Source organism: Pteropus vampyrus, unplaced genomic scaffold, assembly GCF_000151845.1.
Source record: "Pteropus vampyrus isolate Shadow unplaced genomic scaffold, Pvam_2.0 Scaffold39, whole genome shotgun sequence".
Classification (NCBI taxonomy): Eukaryota; Metazoa; Chordata; class Mammalia; order Chiroptera; family Pteropodidae; genus Pteropus; species Pteropus vampyrus.
In genome coordinates, this window is record NW_011888820.1 from 3,615,799 (window position 1) to 3,636,633 (window position 20,835).

At 39.6% G+C, this 20,835-nt stretch overlaps 2 protein-coding genes across 3 annotated transcripts in view; both read left to right on the forward strand.

The window, feature by feature from the left end:
• The window catches only part of DMXL1 (Dmx like 1), a 121,779-nt gene extending 118,418 nt beyond the window's left edge, over positions 1 to 3,361 (forward strand). For both annotated transcript variants that reach the window (XM_011358269.2, XM_011358270.2), the window contains one exon: positions 1,259 to 3,361. In XM_011358269.2, coding sequence (XP_011356571.1) covers positions 1,259 to 1,483 — 225 coding nt within the window. In that variant the 3' untranslated portion in view covers positions 1,484 to 3,361. The remainder of the gene's footprint in view (positions 1 to 1,258) is intronic.
• A 10,251-nt stretch (positions 3,362 to 13,612) lies between these two features.
• TNFAIP8 (TNF alpha induced protein 8) overlaps positions 13,613 to 20,835 on the forward strand; it is a 102,920-nt gene continuing 95,697 nt past the window's right edge. Inside the window, exon 1 of the mRNA XM_011358275.2 lies at positions 13,613 to 13,738. Within this exon, the coding sequence (XP_011356577.1) occupies position 13,738 (1 nt within the window). The 5' untranslated portion in view covers positions 13,613 to 13,737. The remainder of the gene's footprint in view (positions 13,739 to 20,835) is intronic.

Below are 20,835 nucleotides of genomic sequence, written 5' to 3' on the forward strand. Positions count from 1 at the left end.
AAGTCCAGGGTTCAGGACTGTGCATTTTTGTAACACATGCCCGAGTGGTTTTGATGAAGGGTCCTCGGGCCACATTTGGAAATATCTGCAGGAATAAGTAAGTTTAGACTAATCTCTAAATTATTCTAATGTTCAGTAACCTACTGGAGTAGTCTAATTTCTTAGAACCCACTAATTTAAGCACTAGAGAGACTATTCAGTGTGAATAAATTAGACTACTTTGTTAGAACCAGCATATTGTTTTCATAATTCTCAGCCAGGAAAAAAAGTTAACTAGAATTATAGAATTTTGAAAAGACATTTCTTAAAATCAAATGTATACACCAACTTCCATACAGAATTATTCTTCTTTATTTTGAAGCTAGTTTTTTATTTTAACTGCTCTCAGTTTAGGTGTTCACATTATGTTTTAGATTAGTTCTTTAGTTTGTACTCTGATTCTGAGGTTTAATATTTAATTAAGTGAAAAAAGATTTGAAATTATACAATGTAGTATTCAGAAGCCACAGTTTAACAATTTCTACAATAGTCAGAACTTATTTCTTAGGGAGAAGAAAGATTTTTTTTTTAATATGATCTAAAAAAAATCAGGAAATAAATTGGTTTCCCTAAACTTAAAATGTTGTCCCGAAAGCATTTAGATTCTTCATATATGTGAAGATGCTTATTAATTACTTTTGGAACAAACACATTTATTTTGGTAAGGTCTAAAAATAAAAAATTTCTACTTAGTAAATTAAGTATACTGAAATTATAATAATTAACTTTATCTTGCAATTGGAACATAGTTTTGTCTGGTCTGAGAGCCTCTGGATGTGTGGTACTTCCCTCTTTCCAACGGTTCTGATCCCCCGGTAGGTATTCTTTATTGTAGGGAAAGGATTACCTCACTGTAGAACTATACAGCAAAAATTTTGCTATGAGAAGAAATCTTTATTGTGGTCTCCATGATCGTGCAAGTTTCTGTAGCTTTGTACACTTAACTTATTTGTACCTAAGTTTTCAAATCTCCAATGCAAGGTTTAAAATGCCTTCCTCTAATAATGAATTTTGAAGAATGTAATAATATCAAAGTGATTTAGAAAATTGCAACACTCTGTACAGAATTAAGATGTCATGACCTTAGTCCTACACAGGTTTTCTCCATTCTTGTTTTAGAAATTCCTTATTTGCACAGGAAGACAGGCCTAAATTTTACATTTGGATATTTTATGTAATCGTCAACCCCAATTTTTATTTTGTTCTTAATATCTTTTAGATTTGGAGTCTCTCTACTTTCAGTCTTCTTCACACTTTTATTAATGAACATGCTCGGCAATCCATTTTCAGAAATATTGGAACCGGAGTGATGCAAATTGAGACAGGGCCTGCAAATCACATTTTTTCATGTGGAGCTGATGGAACAATGAAAATGAGAATACTGCCAGATCAGTTTAGCCCATTAAATGAAGTGTTGAAAAATGATGTGAAATTTATGCTTTAACAATAAGATGTATAATTTATTACCTATTCCGTAGACATGGCCAACACATATAATGTACAGTGATTACTTTCTGTGCCACAAATAAGCTAATGCTTTCTTGTTTTCATATTTATTTTATGGAGCTTTGCCCTTGATGCACTGATGCCTTAAAAATTTAACAAGATCGTTCAGAATTAGACTACATTGCCCGAAGTAGAATGTGTAAGTAATGCTGTAATAATAATACATATAGTATGTTAATAGTATATCATAGTGTTAAAGGAGTTTTGTTTTCTTATGGTTGATAAACTCTTCTGCAGATATCTCTACATGAATTTCTTTCACAGTAAAACATACCCTTTATGTAAAGGCAGTTGGACATGAGTCATCACTTAATTCACCACACTCTCACTTTTTCAAATTTATATGTCTCAAACTCTTCTCTTAATGATAGATTGATATTTGGGTAAGAATCAAAAAAATAATGAACATCTGTTTTAAAGCTGTCACTGGGACTTCAGTGATAAATGAGCCAAATGGTTCATTATGTAACTTTTCATCAGTTTCTCTTCTGGAGCTTGAGCATGTATACATGTGTGGTTGTGTGTAAATATGTAATATATCTTACACATCTTATTTTAACTTACTTTATGTGTATATGAGAAAACTACAAGTCATGTGTTTTTGTGCCATAACAACTACTGCCACCAGAATAACTTTTTTTGCAGCTGTTTTTTTTCCTTTTTTTTTTTTTTTAATTTTTGAATGCTCATCTTAATTTTCAAATAAATTTCAGGAAGACTTCCAAGATTATTATTTTAAAGATTACACTGAATCAAATCTTAGCAGGCAATAACGATTCTGTGTTGGCATATATGAGACAATTAAAAAAGTTTATAAATTTGTGAAAGGATTTTTTGAGCATCAAACAAACTTTTTACTTTTATTTCTTTTTTTTTTAGGTGTTTTTAGTCTCAAAGTTTTGAAAACCTTATAGCAGTGTATTTAGAAATGAATGTGAAAACAGTCAAATAGATATTTACAAATGTAAAATACTTGCCAGATCTACCATTAATAGGAAATAAACTAAACCTTATATTTTATTATTTTTTGCCAAAATATATTATTTTATTATAAAATATGACCAAAATATTAAAAATGCACAATGCTTTTAACTTAAATGTGCTAACCCTTATTCTCTCTGTTTTGTGCTATACCTTTTCTGATTCAGAATTAGAAAACTTGATAAATACTTGATTTTAACCAAGGAGAGAGGCAGATGGAACTAAGTGTTTAAGGGGCAATTATATGCTATTTAGCTTCAATATATTTTGTTAATAGGAACTATAAGAACATTTTTATGTAACAAAATATGGACATCTGTTATCTTGGAAATTAAAGGGTTAAATAAAGCAAAGAAATGAAGGGCTGGTAAAATGAATTTTGTAATATCCTCAGGATACTTTTATCTTAAAAGTATATTGTTAAAGATTTTGTAAATTGTATTCATAATTTTAAATGTGTTGAGCAAGTTGCAGTGAAAACACTCATTATGTAGAGAGTTGATGTGCACATAATAACCTGTACGTATAAATTGTGCAATAACAATATGTGACTATTTTGCCATGGAGAAATCTGTGACAGCATTGCAAACAATACCATTGTTTGATGTAGTTAAACTTAAGTTATTTTTCAGTAATTTCTTTACAAATCAAGATTCAAAAGGCTTTGAACACTTCATTGAGATAGAAAATTTATTATTATGCTTATTAGAAAAAAGGCATTGTGGATAAACAATTAAGCATTTTAATTGAGGGTTTATATGAACAATAAATTATGTAAGCCCATATGTATTTACATTCAGAGTCATAATATTTTAAATAAACAATCATACAATGAGTTTTAGTATGCTATTGTTTTAAGTAATATTTATGCCATTTTTGTTGACTTAAAGTATATGTCACATTTTAAAATGGAGAAATTCTATGTGTATTTGAGTAATGTAGGAAGGATTGGATAATTTTTCCAGATACCCTGTTCTTCCTAATCTTGACATAATAGGTAAGCATTATTCAAATAAAGTGAAAATAAAAATAGTTGAAATGTATGTTTAAATACAAAATGATATGTACATATAGGTAAAATTTCATCCACATTAATGGAGTGAATACATCAAAATATATTTTTTAAATTGTGCATTTTCTAAGAATGTGGTTTTGTAATGATGGAAAAATTCACAACATTGCAAGTCTCATTTTCTGAAATGTAGGAATTTTCTTACATAGAATCATGGAACAGTCAACTCCATCCTCCTTTCTTGCTCTCTCTTTGTCTTGCTCAAATTCATTTTTGTTTTTTTAATTGCTTTTAAAAAGAAAAACATTGCAGAAATTTCTCACAGTTGCCTCAATCAGAACACAATACAAAAATACCCACTTAAAGAAAATCTTTATACAACCTTAGAGGGTGAGAAATCTTTTTAAGGTTGGAAACCTAGATAGACGTATTTTACTAAACAAAAAATTTAAATGTCATATGGCAGGGGACCACAGTCAAAGTTAAAAGAACAAGTAGACTAGAAGAAATATTTGTATAGTAATAGGAAAAGTATTAATGTCCCTGTATACAAAGAGAACTTTAAAATGATAAACAGATTATTGGAGAAGTCAGCAAACAGTTCACAGAACAGGACATTGATAAAGTTAGCGAGCATAAAGTATGTTCATCCTCACTAATGGTTAAAGGAATTTTTTTTTTTAAAAAGCAACAAATGATACCACTTTTCATTTATCATATTGGTATAAAGTGAAAACAGTGACATTGATTTTGGTGAAGAGCCAAGGAAATGAACACACTGAAACATTGCTACTGCTACAGTACTTCTGCTGCTACCTATGCAGACTAAGAATATACACACTTTCACTAAGCAGTCTTATTTTTGAGAAAGTATACTAAGATAAAAGCACCTATGCACAAAAAATACATGTACATCGATGTTTATTGAAATATCTAGTGAAGCAAAAAATTTAAAAACCTGGACATTTAAATTAATTAGTACGTAAATGGTTGAATAAATTGTGGTACATCCATACAATGGAATATTCTCTCAACACTAAAAGAGTATCAGATTTGTATCTATTGACTTGAAAAGAGGTTGGTGAGAAAAATTGCAAAGTAAAAGGTGTAATATCCTGTATTGTTTAGGGTTTAGTCCTATTTGGATGTAGAAACATAGAAATATGTATGGAAGAATACACATAAAACAAAATTTTAATATGGGAGAAGAGAAGGAGGTAATCCTTTTCCAAACTCCTTTAAACCTCAGTCGGTAATATGATTCCAAAGATATTTGCATGTGTCTGTGTTGGTGAAACAAAGCTGTATTTTTATGTCAAATAGGACTTAATAACTTTGGGAGCTGCTCTGGAGTAAAGTTGTCAGAAATACTCCTCTTTGAATTGCTGAGATATTTTTGATGTTTGATATTACTTAAGTAAGAAAGGTTAAAATGTTACCCTTTGGAGTACCTGGAAAAAGTTGAACATAGATTACTTAAATGTACCTATAGGTCTTTTAGAAATGTGTATAGCTTTTGCTTCAGTCATTTTTAAAGCTAAATCTGTTTTTGAGTTTTTCATGACTTTTCCCTTTCTGCTTGCTTGGTGGTTTTCTGCATATATATAGCCTATAATTCAGGGAGCTAATAATGCAGGGTTAGAGTATCATATTGTTTGACAAGACTCTGGAGTGAGAAAAATTTGTTCTTCCACTGCAAATACAGATGGGTGGTAGAAACAGTTGGTGTGATAACCCATTTCTTTCCACAGTGGAAATGCTTTACTCATGTACAACTGATTGTCTAAATGTGTAGGTATTACCTATGTACAGTGTATTGGCCTGGGATATGTATTAAATTTTTAAACCTATACTCCTTCCCCAATGCAGAACACTCCCTCCCTCCCAAAACTCCAATATTTTCATCCTATTACTCTGTCAGGTTTGGGCTTGAGCCCCAAGATCCCATCCTCTATATCAGGTCCAGATGTGTATATGGCACCTTGAATAAGGTTCCTTAAGTATAAAGACCTATAAACTAAGGAGACAAGTTAGGTGTTTCCCACACACCAAACAAACAGTGGTGAGACGGAAACAGGGTAGCTGTCTCCTATTCTAAAGGGGGAAAATAAGAGTCACATAGTAGTCCCTGGTCAATAGAAATTCTGAAATTTCGCTGGGCAGATGTCACCAGTTCCTCAAGTAATTCTTTTCCCTGGAAGTAATTCTCTCCACAGTTGTTCACTCTACCCACTGGGCTGTTTTTTCTACCTCTGAGTCAGCTTTCCTTTTCCAGAAAAGTGGTCCATGTTTTTCACTAAGTAGTGTTCTTAGTCTATTTCCTGACCAGATAAATTTGAGGGTCCAAGGCCTCTACATTTTGTACTTATGGGTCAATCTAGAAAAATTACTTTTAAAAATGTGTGGGTTTCTTATATACTAAATTAGACAAAAACCACACTCATATTTTGTTTTCTGAGACAGTTCCTTTCTGTCTTGGGCCACCTCTGAGGTTGCCGTGGTATATAGATTTTTTAAAATTCTAATATTTCACAAAAAATGTCTACATAGCACACCCTTAAATCTTTTTGATATCTTAAAATGACTTAACCACATCTTTGGTTGTGTCTTTACTGAATAAACATTTTCTTAAATCCATGGAGCCATTGTTATATAGAGGGTGGGAGAGAGAGACCTGTGGGCACACACACAAAGAGAACTCACACATGGATGTAAGTAGCACACCGAGCTCTTTACTCCAAAGATTGGTAATTAGGAGGAAGTGAGGCTATTGAAGGAGAACAACATGGGCATCTGTCAGAACCTGCTAGGTGAGGGTGTTGTGCTTGGAGTGTTCCAGGAATAAGGTAGGAGCCTTTCTTGTTTAAAATCAAGTAAAACATTACTAACTTGGACTAGCATTTCATGGATGTAAGTACACAAGAGACCTCTGTTAATAGAGTCAGGAATTTAGGCCACATTTCTAGAAAAAGCTTTTTGGTGTAGAATTGTGCAGCCATAGACAAGACAAAACAAAACCAGCCTTTGTAGTATTTGGAATAGCCTCAAGTTAGATTCAAGATGGTCGGGGAAAAAAAATAGTTCAGGTGAGGAAGAACCCACATAAACATAGACTCCAGTGGTGTAATCACAGAAAAATAAGAGTTCTAGGTAGGGGCAGCACTATAATTTCTATAGAGAATGGTTTAAGGGGTGAACATCTGGAAACAGGCAGAGAACTTGGTTTCATGGAAAGGGTGGCTGATGATGGAATTGGCTAAGATTATGGATAAAGTCACCCTTTGATACAAGCAATAGTTCTAGTAAACTTTCTTAGGAAGAAGTATATTTTAGTGACTGTTATAGGAGTTAAGTGATTCTGAATAAATGAAAAATACTCTGATAAAGGTATAATCACTAGTGATGTATAAATAGCTATGAGTGGGGGTTGCCATCTATGGAGGTAATAAGAAAAGGTCATTAACCCCAAATTCTTGATTTTTATTCTGTCCCTGAGTTTCTAGTCTGTATGACATTGAATAAATATCTATCTGTATGCTTTATCTTGCTCATATACTTTAACGACAGGTTACACATTATAATAATGCTCCTAAAACAAATAGGACTGGAGGATGGTGAAGTTATAACCATGTTTTGTATCAGACATATTCACTGATACACTCCCATGAAAATGTAAGTAAAGCACAAAAGCCACACATTTCTGTGGGCTGTGTTTAAGTTGTATATCCTTGCTTCAGTGCTTTTAACCTATTGGAAGATGTTAGACTTCTCTTCACACTGCTTGGAGTGCTCTTCTCTCTGCCTGGCAAACTCCAGTTCATCCTTTTTCACCTGGTTAGATTAAACCTCCTTTGTGACATCTTTCCCATTCCGCCAAGTAATATGAGTCAGTTCCATTCTCCTCCTGGAGTATTTGTGCATACATTTTTATTGCATGTATTGTGCCAAGTAGTATTTTCGGTCTGCTTTTGGGAATTTGCATATGTGGAGGGATGACTAGTAGTTACATGCGGATTTTTTAATTGAGGATTCGGCACCCCTAATCCCCATGTTGTTCAAGAGTTAACTAGTTATTTCCTTACACTCAAAAAGATGAGACTGGCACCGAGTAAGCAGAGTAGAGGCTTGAAGCAAGAAAGAAGAATAAAAGAGAAAACAGGGTCGAGATTTTTTGAAGCTAAACTTTGTCTAAAGTTAGTTCCTATACCTTGAGCTGGACAGAAGCAAACTAGGAAGAAAAGTACAGAGATATTTTCGGTATGCAACTATAGTTATCAGTTATCCGTACTTCACATGATTTATAGGGTTCAGGGGATTGTGTCTTTTGGGTTTTATTTGGTCTGAGGGTTCATTAATCCAGACGTAGCTGTGATTATTTTTAAATATATTTAGCTATTGAATTATGGATTGGTTATTAGGAGCTTACTAGATTTAATACATATTTTATGACCCCAAATTGGAAATATGCAAGAGCTAGTTTGAAAATGAAATCCAAGTACCTATTGGCCCAAGTAAGATAAGAAAGTTAATTATGTTGGTAATTTCTAAATATTATCACACTATGAAATAAAACGGAGTCCTATGTCTTTACCAAAGTTAACGGAAATACTAGTTGTCTTTGCTGACAGTGATGCAAGTTGCCTGACATTGTAGAGGCCCCTTTCCTGGCCCTCTAAAGCAGTGGTCCCCAACCTTTTTGGCACCAGGGACTGGTGCTCCATGAGAATCTAATGCCTGATGACCTGAGGTGGAGCTGAGGTGGTGATGCTAGCGCTGGGGAGCAGCAACAAATACAGATGAAGCTTGGCTTGCTTGCCCACTGCTCACCTCCTGCTGTGTGGCCCACTTCTTAACAGGCCACAGACTGATACCGGTCCACAGCCCCGGGGGTTGGGGACCCCTGCTCTGAAGCATTGGCCACTCTGCATTGTTTCTACTTTTAGCATCTGTGCTCTTGCAGGTCTAGATGGCCCTAGTAACGTAAGTGGTGGTGAGAGAAGGTGGTAGAGTCCATAGAGAATTTCAAATTTTATGTCATTTTTAATTTTAGCACTTTTGCGGGGAAATATGGAAATTGAGAGATCGAGGGTAAAAGAGAAAGGGTATTTTACAGAATATGGCCCCTGTAGATGGTGTGGGGGGGTACCCAGAGGTCTGGTGAAGGTGAATAGGTTTGCTCTGGTCCACTGTGATGAGAGGAAAGGAAGTCAGGATGAATGTGGATGCAGATGGTATTTTTGGTAGCTGGGACAGGAAGTTGAGGAAAATATTGAAGATCTGTTTATTGTCTATGAAATAGTAAATGAGATTGTATCAATCAAGAGCAAGAAGCATGTTGGGTGGGAAAGATGTCTCGAGGAATGGGTAAAGACTGAACCCCTTTCTTTGTGGACGGCTAGAAAGATTTTCCAGCTGAGTAAAAGGAAAGGATAATGAGGTAAAGGAATAGTAGGCACTAGCACTAAGTGACTGAAATGTTAGTTCTTGGGGTTAGGCCAGATAGGAAAGGAAGCTGACTGGGAGAAATGCACGTCTACATGAGGTAAAGAAAGAGTGTGGGGACCAAAAATGAGAGACCGCACCTGCAGTGTGCAATATTGGAGGTAAAAATTATAGAATCTTTAGAAAGGTAGATGAGACTCTGGGGACTGATGCTCCAGGGTGCAGCTGGGGACAAGGGAGATTGAAATGAAGCAATGGTGAAAGTTACTGGGGTTGAGGTTGCAGACACCATGACATCCTGGCTGACTCTCACAGGAGTCATACAGTTGGAGTTCCTCTTTCCATCTCACACAGTAGAAGCTAAGTCTCATTAAAGCTTTGTGCTTTGTCCAAAGTCATCCAGCTTATACAGAGCAGATCCATTACTATACCTATCAGTTGGTAGTGACAGAAATCACTGCCCATGGGCATTCAGGGATTGTTTCTAATTATCTGGGGGTTGTGGGAGGCTGGGAGTGTACAAACTCTTTAATCTTTAGTTGCATCACTGCAGATTCAAAAAGTACTCAGAAAGTACATGCCTTTGTCCCTGCCTCCACTGGGCAGCACCACCAAAAACTGAGCCTCCTGATCCAGAAACCTGGTAAATTAGCCTAGATGATTGATTCTCTTTCCCTCACCCTAGTTAAAAATAAAGGAAACCTCATTTAAAATGGAGTTAGAAAGCCCTAAAGGAGGAATTCTCATGCACTCCCCCCGCCCTGTCCCCCGCCCTGCCTTCTGTCCCCAGACCCCAAACAGGAAGACAGAACACTAGAATTCCTCCTTCCCAGGCCAAACACCTCTACCTTTGTTAAGCCTCAACTGAACTTCTTTAGCTGGTTGCCGGGTTACAGCCCAGCCAGTGAGAAACTGCCACACTCAGCCAATGAGAAGCTGTTACCACCCTGAACTCTTCAGAAACAGCCCATCCCCACTTCCTCTTTTTCTCATAAAACAAGTTCCGCTCCTCTGCTCTTCAGACTTGCCTATGATTTGTCATAGTTTTTGTCCCAAATTTCATTTCCTGTGATGTTCCCAAATAAGCCCATTTTGCTGGTAAAATAACTCGCTCTTGTTTTTTAGGGTCAACACCTCCCATAACTCATCAATCTCCGGGGCCTGTATAAGCCTTGAATTCATCTTTTTTCCATCTACTTAGTTTCAGCCCTCAGTATCTGTATTTCCTATTACTGCCGCAACAAATTGCCACCAATTTGGGGGGTTAAAACGACATAAACCTATTATTTTACAGTTTTATAAGTCAGAATTTCAGTATGGGTCTCACCAGGATAAAATCCGTGTCACTAGAGCTGAGTTCCTTTCTGGAGACTCTAAAGTGAGGATCCATTTCCTTGCTCATTCAGGTTATTGGCAGAATTCAGTTCCTTGTGGTTGTAGGCCTAGGAGTTCCATTTTTTGTTGTTGGTTGAGGACCATTCCCAGCTTTTAGAGGCCACCTACATTCCTTGGCTCCTGATCCAGGTTGAGTTCCTCATACTTTGAATTTCTCTGCCCCACTCTTCTTCTACTTTATGGGACTCATATGATTAGATTAGATCCTTGCGAATGATCAGGATAATCTCATCTTATTGTGTTTAACCTTAATCACATCTGCAAAGTCCCTTTTGCCATGTAAGGTAACATATTCACATGTTCCAGGGATTAGGATGTGGACATCTCTCTGGGAGTCGTTATTCTGCCTGCCACAGTATCCTGTCAAAATTTATGACAGAGACCTGACAGAGACCTTAGTCAAGACAGGGATCAGGAGGACCTATGGGAGGAGCTCTCACATCCCAAGTAGGTTGCAAAAACCCTGTGAGAAGAACTCTAGGTTTACAATGGAGCCCTACAGTTGAACAGCTCCTTCCCATAACACCCTTTCCCCTCTATAAATGAGCTTCCTGCTTCTGGCTTTCTGTGTGCCCTTTACACGCCTGTCTGCACATACCGGATTGCAGTCCTTTCCTTATCCTTCTCCGAAATACAGTCATACACCACACAATGCTGTTTTAGTCAATGCCTTTTGGTCAACACCGGGCTGCATATACAACAGTGGTCACACAGGATTATAATGGAGCTGACAAATTCCTACCATCTGGTTGGTGACGTTGTCGCACAACTCATTACAGAAATATTTACTGTTGCCTACAATATTCAGTACAGTAACATGCTATATAAGTTTGTAACCTATGAACTGTAAGGGAACAAAATTTGTCATCCCAAAATATGTCTTTTGGGCATAAGAATTGTTTTAAGCTGGTTAATTTTAAGAAACAGCAGGTGTGGGAGAAGATCTGAAAACCAAGGTAGAAGCTACCCTTTGTATAACACATTTCCATTTGTAAGGGATATTTCCATTTGTAAAGAAGGGTGTCTACCAGGCTGTACTAGGAAGAGTGGGGCTCATTTTTTCTCTAGAAACTCTTAACAATGCAGAAGATAACAATATAAACCTGCATAACAACTTTCTCCTTGCTACTATGCTTTTCCTGGTAACCTCCCCTAACTGATTTCCCCTATCCCCAAAATCTTTTGTTTTCAGCTGAAGATGGTATTTAAAGTGGTGGCTTCGGCTGTTTTGACAAGTTACCCAGTTTTCCTGGGTCTCTCCTGTGTATCCAGGAGGTATACATGTTATTAAACTTTTTTTTCTCCTCTTAATCTGTATTTTGGGGCTGTCTCAGCCAAGAACCCAGAAGGGTTATAACCCAGAGAGCGAAGGTTATACCCTTTTCCCACAGAACAATAGACTACCATATAGCCGAGGTGTGCAGTAGGCTATACCATCTAGATTTGTGTAAGTGCACTCTGATATTCACAGAAAGACTAATTCGCTCAACCATTGGTTTATTAAAATGTATCCCTGTCGTTAAGTGGTGTATGACTAGAAATTAGTTTGGTGACAGAATACCTAGTCAATTTTTGTTTATGGTCAACAATCCCAACTGACATTTTAATAACCTCATAGGCAAATTTTGTGCCTCTGGCATTTTTTATGCTGTTTTCAGATTAACCTTTCTAGAACATTTGACATGTCTCCCATGCTTAAAATCCTTCTGACTTCCCACACTAATTGGAGTCAAATTAATATTCTTTAGCTCCTATAAAAAGAAAGCACTTGGATTTAGTTCTTTTATATTGTTTTAGCTTCATTCTAATCTCCATTCTACTTCTTCTCCAAACCCTCTTAATGCTTGAAAAATGTTTTCTGTGCCCTTTCTTCAGCTATAGCTGCTTGTGAAGTTTCCATTCCTTCTTCCAAACCCATCTCAAACATCACCTCTTTCAAGATCTTCCTGCAGACCTCCTCCTCATAGCTATAATGACAGGAGGGTGTCCTCTTCTAAATAACTCTGAACCTTGTGTATATTCCTATTTGGAGCAGTAAACCCAAATATGTTGTGATTTTTGTCTATGTCACACATCCCTGTCTCCCAATCATACTCTACTACTTCCCAAGTGTATAATTCTGGGCAGGCTATTTTACTTCACTATACTTCCTTTTTTCTTCGTAAAATTAAGGTAACTAATGGACCTACATTATAGGTTGTTGTGACGATTAGAAGAGTGACCTGCACATACTAAGTTTTGCTGGTATTATTAATACCTAGCTCTTTGCCCAGAACCATCATACAGTAGGTGCTTAATAGATGTTTATGGTACAGATGGATTCGTCCACCTTTCAAGAAGGTCCAGTGGCCCCTTGCTCTTGAGAATGGTTACTCTGGGTCAGGGCTCGCAGCAGAAGGAAAGCCAAGATTCTGACCCATCCGGGTGGAGAACTAGTTCTCTGCTCCGAGTCAGGAGAAGTCGTAATGAAGTCCGCGGGGGTGGAGGAGACCGGACTGGCTTCCCAAAGAGTCAATGAGCTTTTAACTCAGAGAAGCCCTGCAACCTCCCTGAGTGGAAACCAGGAACCACAAGAGCATCAGACACCACCGGACAGACTTGAGGCCAGTAGAGACTGAAAAGCAAAAAAAAAAAATTAAGAGCAGGCGGGATTTCGGGGATCAGAGGGACAACAATAATAATGGCAACAGAGACTAACATTCACGCGTACATTTTACGTGCTTACTTAACCGTTTTAACTCCCTAGGAGGTTTGTATCTCATTTTTACAACTGAAAAAATCGAGAGGCCAGAAACGTAACATCTTGCCTGCGTATGTCACTAGCCGGTCCCGACGCCTCTCGTCCAGAGGTCTCGCCTTGCAGTCTGGGTCCAGCACCCAGGGCGCTGTCAGCCCTCCACCACTTTCTCCGGAACATTCTCCACTCTCCTGGGGCTTCCACCACTTTCTCCGGAACATTCTCCACTCTCCTGGGGCTTCCGGACGAGAAAGTCCCCGCTGCCCGGCTCCTCCTCCTCCCGGGTACGCTGCGCCCCCGACCGCCCGGGTTCCCCTGCCCAGCAGGGCTTCCTAGAGCCGCCTCCTAGCCCCGCCCCGCCCATGGCCACGCCCCCGGCTCCTCCTCTCCTGCCCTGCCCCGGCCTCCTAGAGCCGCCTCCTAGCCCCGCCCCAACCGTTCGGCTCCGCCTTCCCAGCCCGCCCCTCCCCCGGCCCCCGACTTTTTTTCTCCCACCGGCTCTGGCCCGCGCTCTGCTGACCCGTCCGCGGGAGTCCGCGAGCGTTCGAGCGGCTAGGGAACTCAGCGCCATCAGATCTTCCAGCTCACCTCTCAGTGTCCCGGCGCCACCGCGCCCCCTCTTCCGAGTAAGTGCCTCCCTGGTGAGGCGGTCCCGCAAGCCCCTCACAGGGCTTCTCGGGCCTCTGGGCTGCGAGCAACTTCTAGGGGCTCGCTTTCCGTCCACCGAGAGCTTCGGGAGTGGGTGTGAGTGGTTGCGTGTGCGCGAGCGTGTGTAGGTGTGTGCGTGCGGGCGCGCACAGCCCTGGAAACTCCACGGAGTTTTACCCGATTCCTACGTCGCAGCGGCAACCTGAGACCCTCGGCTAGGAGCCCCTACTGATTCGGGCCGACACCTTAACTTCCATCTCCTGCCTTGAGCCCTACACGCTATTCCTTCCTTCCTTCTGTAGACGGGGCCCCTGCTATGTGTCACGCCCTCCTGGTAACAGCTCACGGTGTCGAAAGGGACTGCCCGGGTTATCAGGATGCCCCAGATTGCAGACCAAGATGCTGGCCTGAGATTGTAATGAAACCCTGCATTGTAAAAACGGTCAGGGACTAGGGTTTTGCCTTGAGATCCTACAGTGGAGACTTCCTTTGAAGAAGAGAGCTGTGTGTACGCGCACGTGTGACACTCGAGCCCTCAGCACCTGATGCAAGAACACCTGATGAGAGCCCTAGGGTGTCTGATATGGTTCAAGACCATGCTGACCAACCAGGCTTGGGCACCTAAAGGATGTTTATTGATTCAGCGACACCGTATTTCTAAAGCCAATTGATTTCCTAAAACGCAAGACCATGTAGAAAGAGCATAGTACTCTGAGGGAATCATGGAAAGAAGGAGACAGTAGCTGAGTGTCCAGTGTTGACAACAAAATCTTTGAGTTACTTAAGACTGATAATTCCATCCGTCCATAAATTATTTAATTTGGTGTCAATAGTATCTCAATGTAGGACATATTTTCTTACATTTAAAAAGTTAATTTATATCTAATTGATAGCAGTACTCTATTTTAATCCCTCTATGAGTCCCTGGTTGCTGAGGTCCCATCCAATTATAATAGTCCCTGAATCCTTCTAGATCTCAGTTTATTCTTGCTATGTTCTTTCTGTGAAAGTTGAGCCACCCAGAAAAATCTCTCCACTTCTTTGATAAGAATTCATTTAAGAAATGCTAGTAGGGAAATGATATCGAGTAGAAGTTATTCATTGAGGTGTAAGGATAACAAAACTGTGGCTAAAGGAAATAACCAGAACAGAGCAGTCTTTAAGTTGCCATTGTGTGTTGGCGTATGAAAGTTGAGTTGTTAAATCACTGTAAGTGCTGCTTATCACAGCAGATATTTTTATCCTAGTTTGAATTCCGTGTCACACCAAAGTGTTTCCACAGTGTTTTAACTAAGGAAACATTATACTTTGAAATATAAACATATGACTTCATCCCTTTAAGGAAAGAAATAATTATCACACTTAATTAAACACCTGGAAACATTTATTGCCACCTTCTAATTAGATCTGTCATGGAGAGTTAAGTCAGCAAGTTGTTAATACTGTAGCTGGTAACACAGTTAACTTTTTTTTTAGATTTTTTGGATGCCAGTTTCCATCCATACCCATTAATTGCCTCCCCCACCCCTTGCCTGAGATTTACCTGTAATTTGAGTAAATAAATAAAGTTTAGGGAAGTGGACTACTACCACTTACCTCCCTGTAAAATATGAATACCTTAGAAATCGAATGTTTTGTAGTCAGCTTTTCGCATTAAAAGATATAAACCATTATATTCACTAGGTTATCTGACAATTTAAGAATCATTAACAAATTAATATAAGAAGAGTCCCCAAAAAGTATAGTGATTCTGTACAAATGGGCCTTTAAAACGTTTTCTTTAAGGGAGACTTTTAATCTATTGTGCCTTTGTTCTAGTGTATTTAAATTTAATAAGAAAAAGGGTGGTGTGAGCTGGAAAATCTTTTCATCCTCATTGTCTCTTAATTTTTTGTTTCTGACTATGTTGCTAGATATAATCTTCATCTTCCTCGTGAGGTGTTGTGAGGACAGGCTGTTCTAGGATCCCAACTGGATGGCAAAAACTGAGGGTGAACTCACATACTCCCAGGGCCGGGAACAGAGTATTTTATGTGGCCTATTCTCTGCAATTCTTCATTCTGTTGAAATTGGAGGAAAGGGTGTGTGGAGAGAAATGATTGCATCCAAACAGTACTCATTAGGAAATGCCATGTATGGGGAGGAGTAGATTTCTAGGTGGTTTATGGCTCAGGGAACTTAAAATAGCTGATCCTTGAAGTTGAATCTGACAGAGGTGTTAGTAGTTAATTGATCCAGTTAATCCTTTTCTGCTTGGGATAGCCCCTTGGAAGTAACACATTTCCTTCTTGGAGATGTCATTCATACTCAATCAGAACTGAGCTTTGCTTCCACTCCAGGCAGAATAAGGCATTCCATTTTCGTCTGGTACAAATGGAAAGGATTGAACGTGGGGTAACTTTCGTTCAGGAGGCAGGGGAAGGTCAGCAATAACAATAAGGGCCACCTGTTTTCAGAGGGGAAAGGGAGTGCGTTAGTACAACCCCAGTACCAGGGGCATGGACTTGGGTGATGGGGTCATTATCAGGGGCCAGCCTGGATAAAAAGTGGACAGTTTACCCCCAATTTTGCTTTCACAGAAAAAAACAGTTCTGCTACAGAAGTTAAAGGAAATAAAAGTTAACTTTTACCACCTCGGCCCTATTCATGCTGCCCACATCCTGCATTTAATACCAAATGCACACAGTAAGAGCCCAGCAAACACTGAAAAGGGACTTTTAACACCCCAACCCTTATGTTTCCTTATGGATAACAGTTTAATTCCAGGTCTCCCATCTTTGGTTTTGATGACTTTCACCCAGGGTTCTGAGCCGACTGAAGTAAGAAGAGGAAATGAGCTACAAGTGGAGGGTAGATAATTTTAGAATGTGAGAGGCAAGAGGCACCTTAGAAACCATCTGGCCCATGAGTCGTGGACCTTAACATTTGCCGACATAAAAGTTGGGAGGCATCTTCCCTCAGTCCAGCTCACAGGAGGCGAGCAACATTCATTCACACAGTAGGTATTTACTGAATTCCTTTGTGCATGGCACTGCACAACCTCTCATGTTCACATGAGGGTCTGGGATCCAAGAGCACTGATGACTTGAAGAAAAATGTTTGTTGGTCAGAATGGGCTTCTGAAGATAAGCTGATAGTGGCAAAAAATGGATTTGGAATTCTGTGTTCCATGAAGAAAAGGAAAGGCACTTCCTTAGGACGGTAGAAGAACCATTTTCAAAAAATTTTTATTTTGCAATAATGAGAAACTGAAATAAGCATATTTCTTCTGATGTCTATTTCAAATAACTAGTGTTATAATAACTGCAATAAACCTGATTCCACAGGATTTTGTTTTCTTGGACTTTCATGTCAAGCATAGAAGTTACCAGAGAAACTTGTTTTAAAATGTCATAGGTGCTACAATATTCCAATAACACTCACCCATCCCTTTAGAGAGCAGTTGCTTTTTCTCTAGCAGCAAGTATTTATGGTTCAGAACCAAGGGAACAGAGGTTCACAACCAGCTGCAAAGCTGGATGGGTGTTAACAAGTTTGTTTTCCTAGAGTTGTGCTTTTTCGTATAGAACAAGGGGGGTTATAGACCAGCCTGACTGTATTTCCCTCAAGGTGACTGCAGGCTAGGCGTACAACAATCTTCCCCACCAAAAAAAAAAAAAGGGGGGGGGCCGGGAGGGGGAGGTGATAGGCCACAGGAATGGACCTCCGCTAGACTTATAAAACAAATCACGGTTTGTTTCTTTACTAATGAGAATGGAATTAAGTCCCAAATTTCACTTGTTGTCATTCGCTTAAACATTGGGAATAAAGATGGCTTTTAGTTTAGTCAAGAAGTCACTGGTTCACATGACTTCTCTGGAATCAGCTGTTCATGTCTCAGCCCCACTTGCTGTGTGACTTTGGACAATCTACTTAAGCTCTCCGAGTCTGTTTCTTCACCTTAAAATGGGATAGTATTTACATCATAGGATTGTTGTGTGGATTAAACCAGAATGTTCCTCTCTTGTCGTCCAATATGAAAAAGTCACCCAGCAAGTGGTAGACTTTGTTGAACTGACCAAATCTGTCTTAATTAAGAGGGTGGAGTTTGTACTGGGTCATAGTAGAGTAAAGAGGGAGAGTCATAACTTGTACTTCATGTGCTTTTAGCATGAACTTTTTTCTCCTCATACAATGCAGAGGACGGGACGAATATAGCACAATTTCAGGGATTCCCAGCTGCAGAGTCATGTGATTATATAGGGAAGTCTTGCTGCTGCTAGAGAGAAATGAACCAGAGTAGGCTGTCTGGATTTTAGGTGTCTGAGCATGAAGAAGAGCATGGCGTCCTGTAAGCCTCCCTGTGTATGAGTGAAGCTTTCAAAAGAGCCATTATAGTTAAGTAATGAGAATTGGATCAGCCTTTTACCTCTGGAGGCCCTTGTTTAAAACAGGTAATGGCTGAAACCAGATTATCCAAAGCAAAGACAGGAAGGTATGTCTCAGCTGCCCTAGGTGTCACAAAAGGACTCAGGCTGGCATGTCCTCAGGGGAAGTTGTGAGAGTTCCGGGAGACAGAGGGCAGAGACGCCTCTGCAGGATTGTCCACTCAGGCAAGCTCTTCAGGGGACATAGCACTCTACCGGGTACACAGCACACTCATGAACATTAGAAAGGAGCCAACAAGTAAGAAACAGTTCACCCGACCAATACCTTTTCTAAGCCTGGCTCTTATTCCTTCAAACCAAAGTTATTTAGCTCAAGCCTTCTCCACTCCCGGCTATTGTATTTATTTTAAAAAATCAGTTTCTTATAATATGACTGTCAACCAGAGTGAGGGAGACAGAGATTGTGGTATATGCTCGTAGAAAGCTAACTATCTTCATCCTTTTCTATCCTGAGCTCTTAAGCTAAGGAGGTTCAGACTTTCACACACATGCAGATGCAACAAGAGCAATGCCACGGTCTTCTGAGAAAAACTGCAGGCACAGTGCTGGCAACAGATTGCAAAGTTCCAAACAAACTTTGATGATTCAGACTTTTAAGAAATAGGTCTAGTACCTGATTCCATCACTCTGTGATCAGGAAACAACTCCTTAATTTTCTTTCTTCTCTCTTTAAAAAGATGAGGTAGTTTTCTGGGAAATGGCTGATGTTTGCTTAAATATTATCACCGCCCTAGAAGGGCAGAGCAGTCTTGACTCAGTGACAGACTCACTTCTGCCTTTTTTCAAAGAGGTCCCCAGTGACTCACGGAGTGTACCTGAGAGGTGAATGAGCTGACTGCCCAAGCATCCAATGATGGCCTTTGTGTTGCACACACTTAGCCATTTTGCCCCTTTGCTTTTATGGCCTAGAATGACTGAGAGTGCCTGAAAGAATAGCTGCTATTACTTGCCAGGGTGAGAGACCATGTGTCAACAGGGAGCCTCCTTGTGGGCCCCTGGTCTGAAAATGTGATTATCTGGGCAGCCACAAAGGTGATACGCCAAATGAAAATTTGAACTTGTCCTATGTGCCCATTGGGGGCCATAGCTCCCAACCTGACTTCGTGTCATAATCACCTGAGAAGCAAGGTACAAAAGACACAGATTTCTGGACCCCACCTCCTGCAGCATTACAAAGGCTGGGCCTGGAAATCTGTATTTCTAACAAGGCCCTCAGATGACTGATGCACAGCCAGTTGAAAACCGCTAACCTGGGAGACTAGTTTTAATGTCTTCTTCTATAAGGATTATTTAGGCAGCAGATATCTGTAAGGTTTTGTTTGTTTGTTTTGGCAGTGGAAAAAGCATATACCTTGAAAGTACAGAGTAGTTTTAAAGTTTAAAGAAGATTAAAATGAACATGTACAAAATAAACACCTATGTGCGCAACCTAAGAAATAAAGTGTTTTTTCAATTAGGTTCTCACTGGATTGAAAAATGTTGTCTGACAACCAGGTCAAGAACAACAACAACAAAAAACAACCAAAACCAATAGTGGTGTCCCACAAATTAGATCCAAAGCCGTGAAGCAGACACACTGGGGAATCGGCTGTGTTCATTAGTTGAAAATCTAGATTTCAAATCACTGGCATTGCTGACAGCATTATTGATAGTGTCAGCTGACTTGAGCACGTATCATGTTGCTTTGTAAATCACCAACATGGGATGGGCCTCCTTTTAACAGGAGCAACACGTGGTGGGAGGAGCCCCAAGCCCTCTGAGTTGCCAAGTGGCCTGTTTTCCCTACCTTAGGCCTAACCCTCACACCCCCACCCAGACCCCCATTTCTTGAGGTCCTGGCACTAACAAGAATCTATCCTATTCTCAGAGCACCCCTCTCATTTTGAAATGGTGGGCAATGAGAAAACTGAGAACAGACTTTTCTTTGAAGCCACCTTTTTGTAACTTTTTCCTCCTCCTTCTTTCTCTTCCTCCATTATTTTTTACATTTTGAGTTTTGCTAATACATGAGATTTTTTTCCCTTATTTCTGAATTCTGGTATGTTTCCAACTTATCATTTTAATAGGTGTCCATGGAAAGTATGAATAATAAAGGCCTGCCACTAATAATACATATATACTACTAATTTTAATAGAACCACTATTTTTTCCCTCTAGGTTTACATATTTGGCCAGAGACCAACAAGTATGAAAATGGACTAATCTGAGTCTTGCCCCAGTCTTCTTCTCTATCCGGCCCTCCTCCAGGTTTGCTGCCCCAGAATCCAGCATGTAAGGGGCCTTCTAGCCTTACATTTTCAGAGGGGTAAAATTAGAGGTGGATTTGCATGGAGAAGGTTGGAAAGTGACTTGCAGAGACAAGAGAACAAATTTATTGCTGCCTTTTCTGTTTCCCACCCCTCCCCCACATCCACACACACTTGCTGCCTTTGAATGAGATTGTGGGGAGTGTAAGATACCCATTGCTAAGAAAATAATTTTCTGCCCTTGTGGTGTCCCTTTTAATCAGGGGATAAAATCTTTCCTGAAGCTTCCCCAGGCCTCATTGGCCAGGTCTGAGTCACAGCTGCAAGGGAAGCTGTGAAAGTGAGTAGTGGGTGTTGAGGGAGCCTCCGCAATGGGAGGTGGCTGTGCCAGTAGGAAGAAAG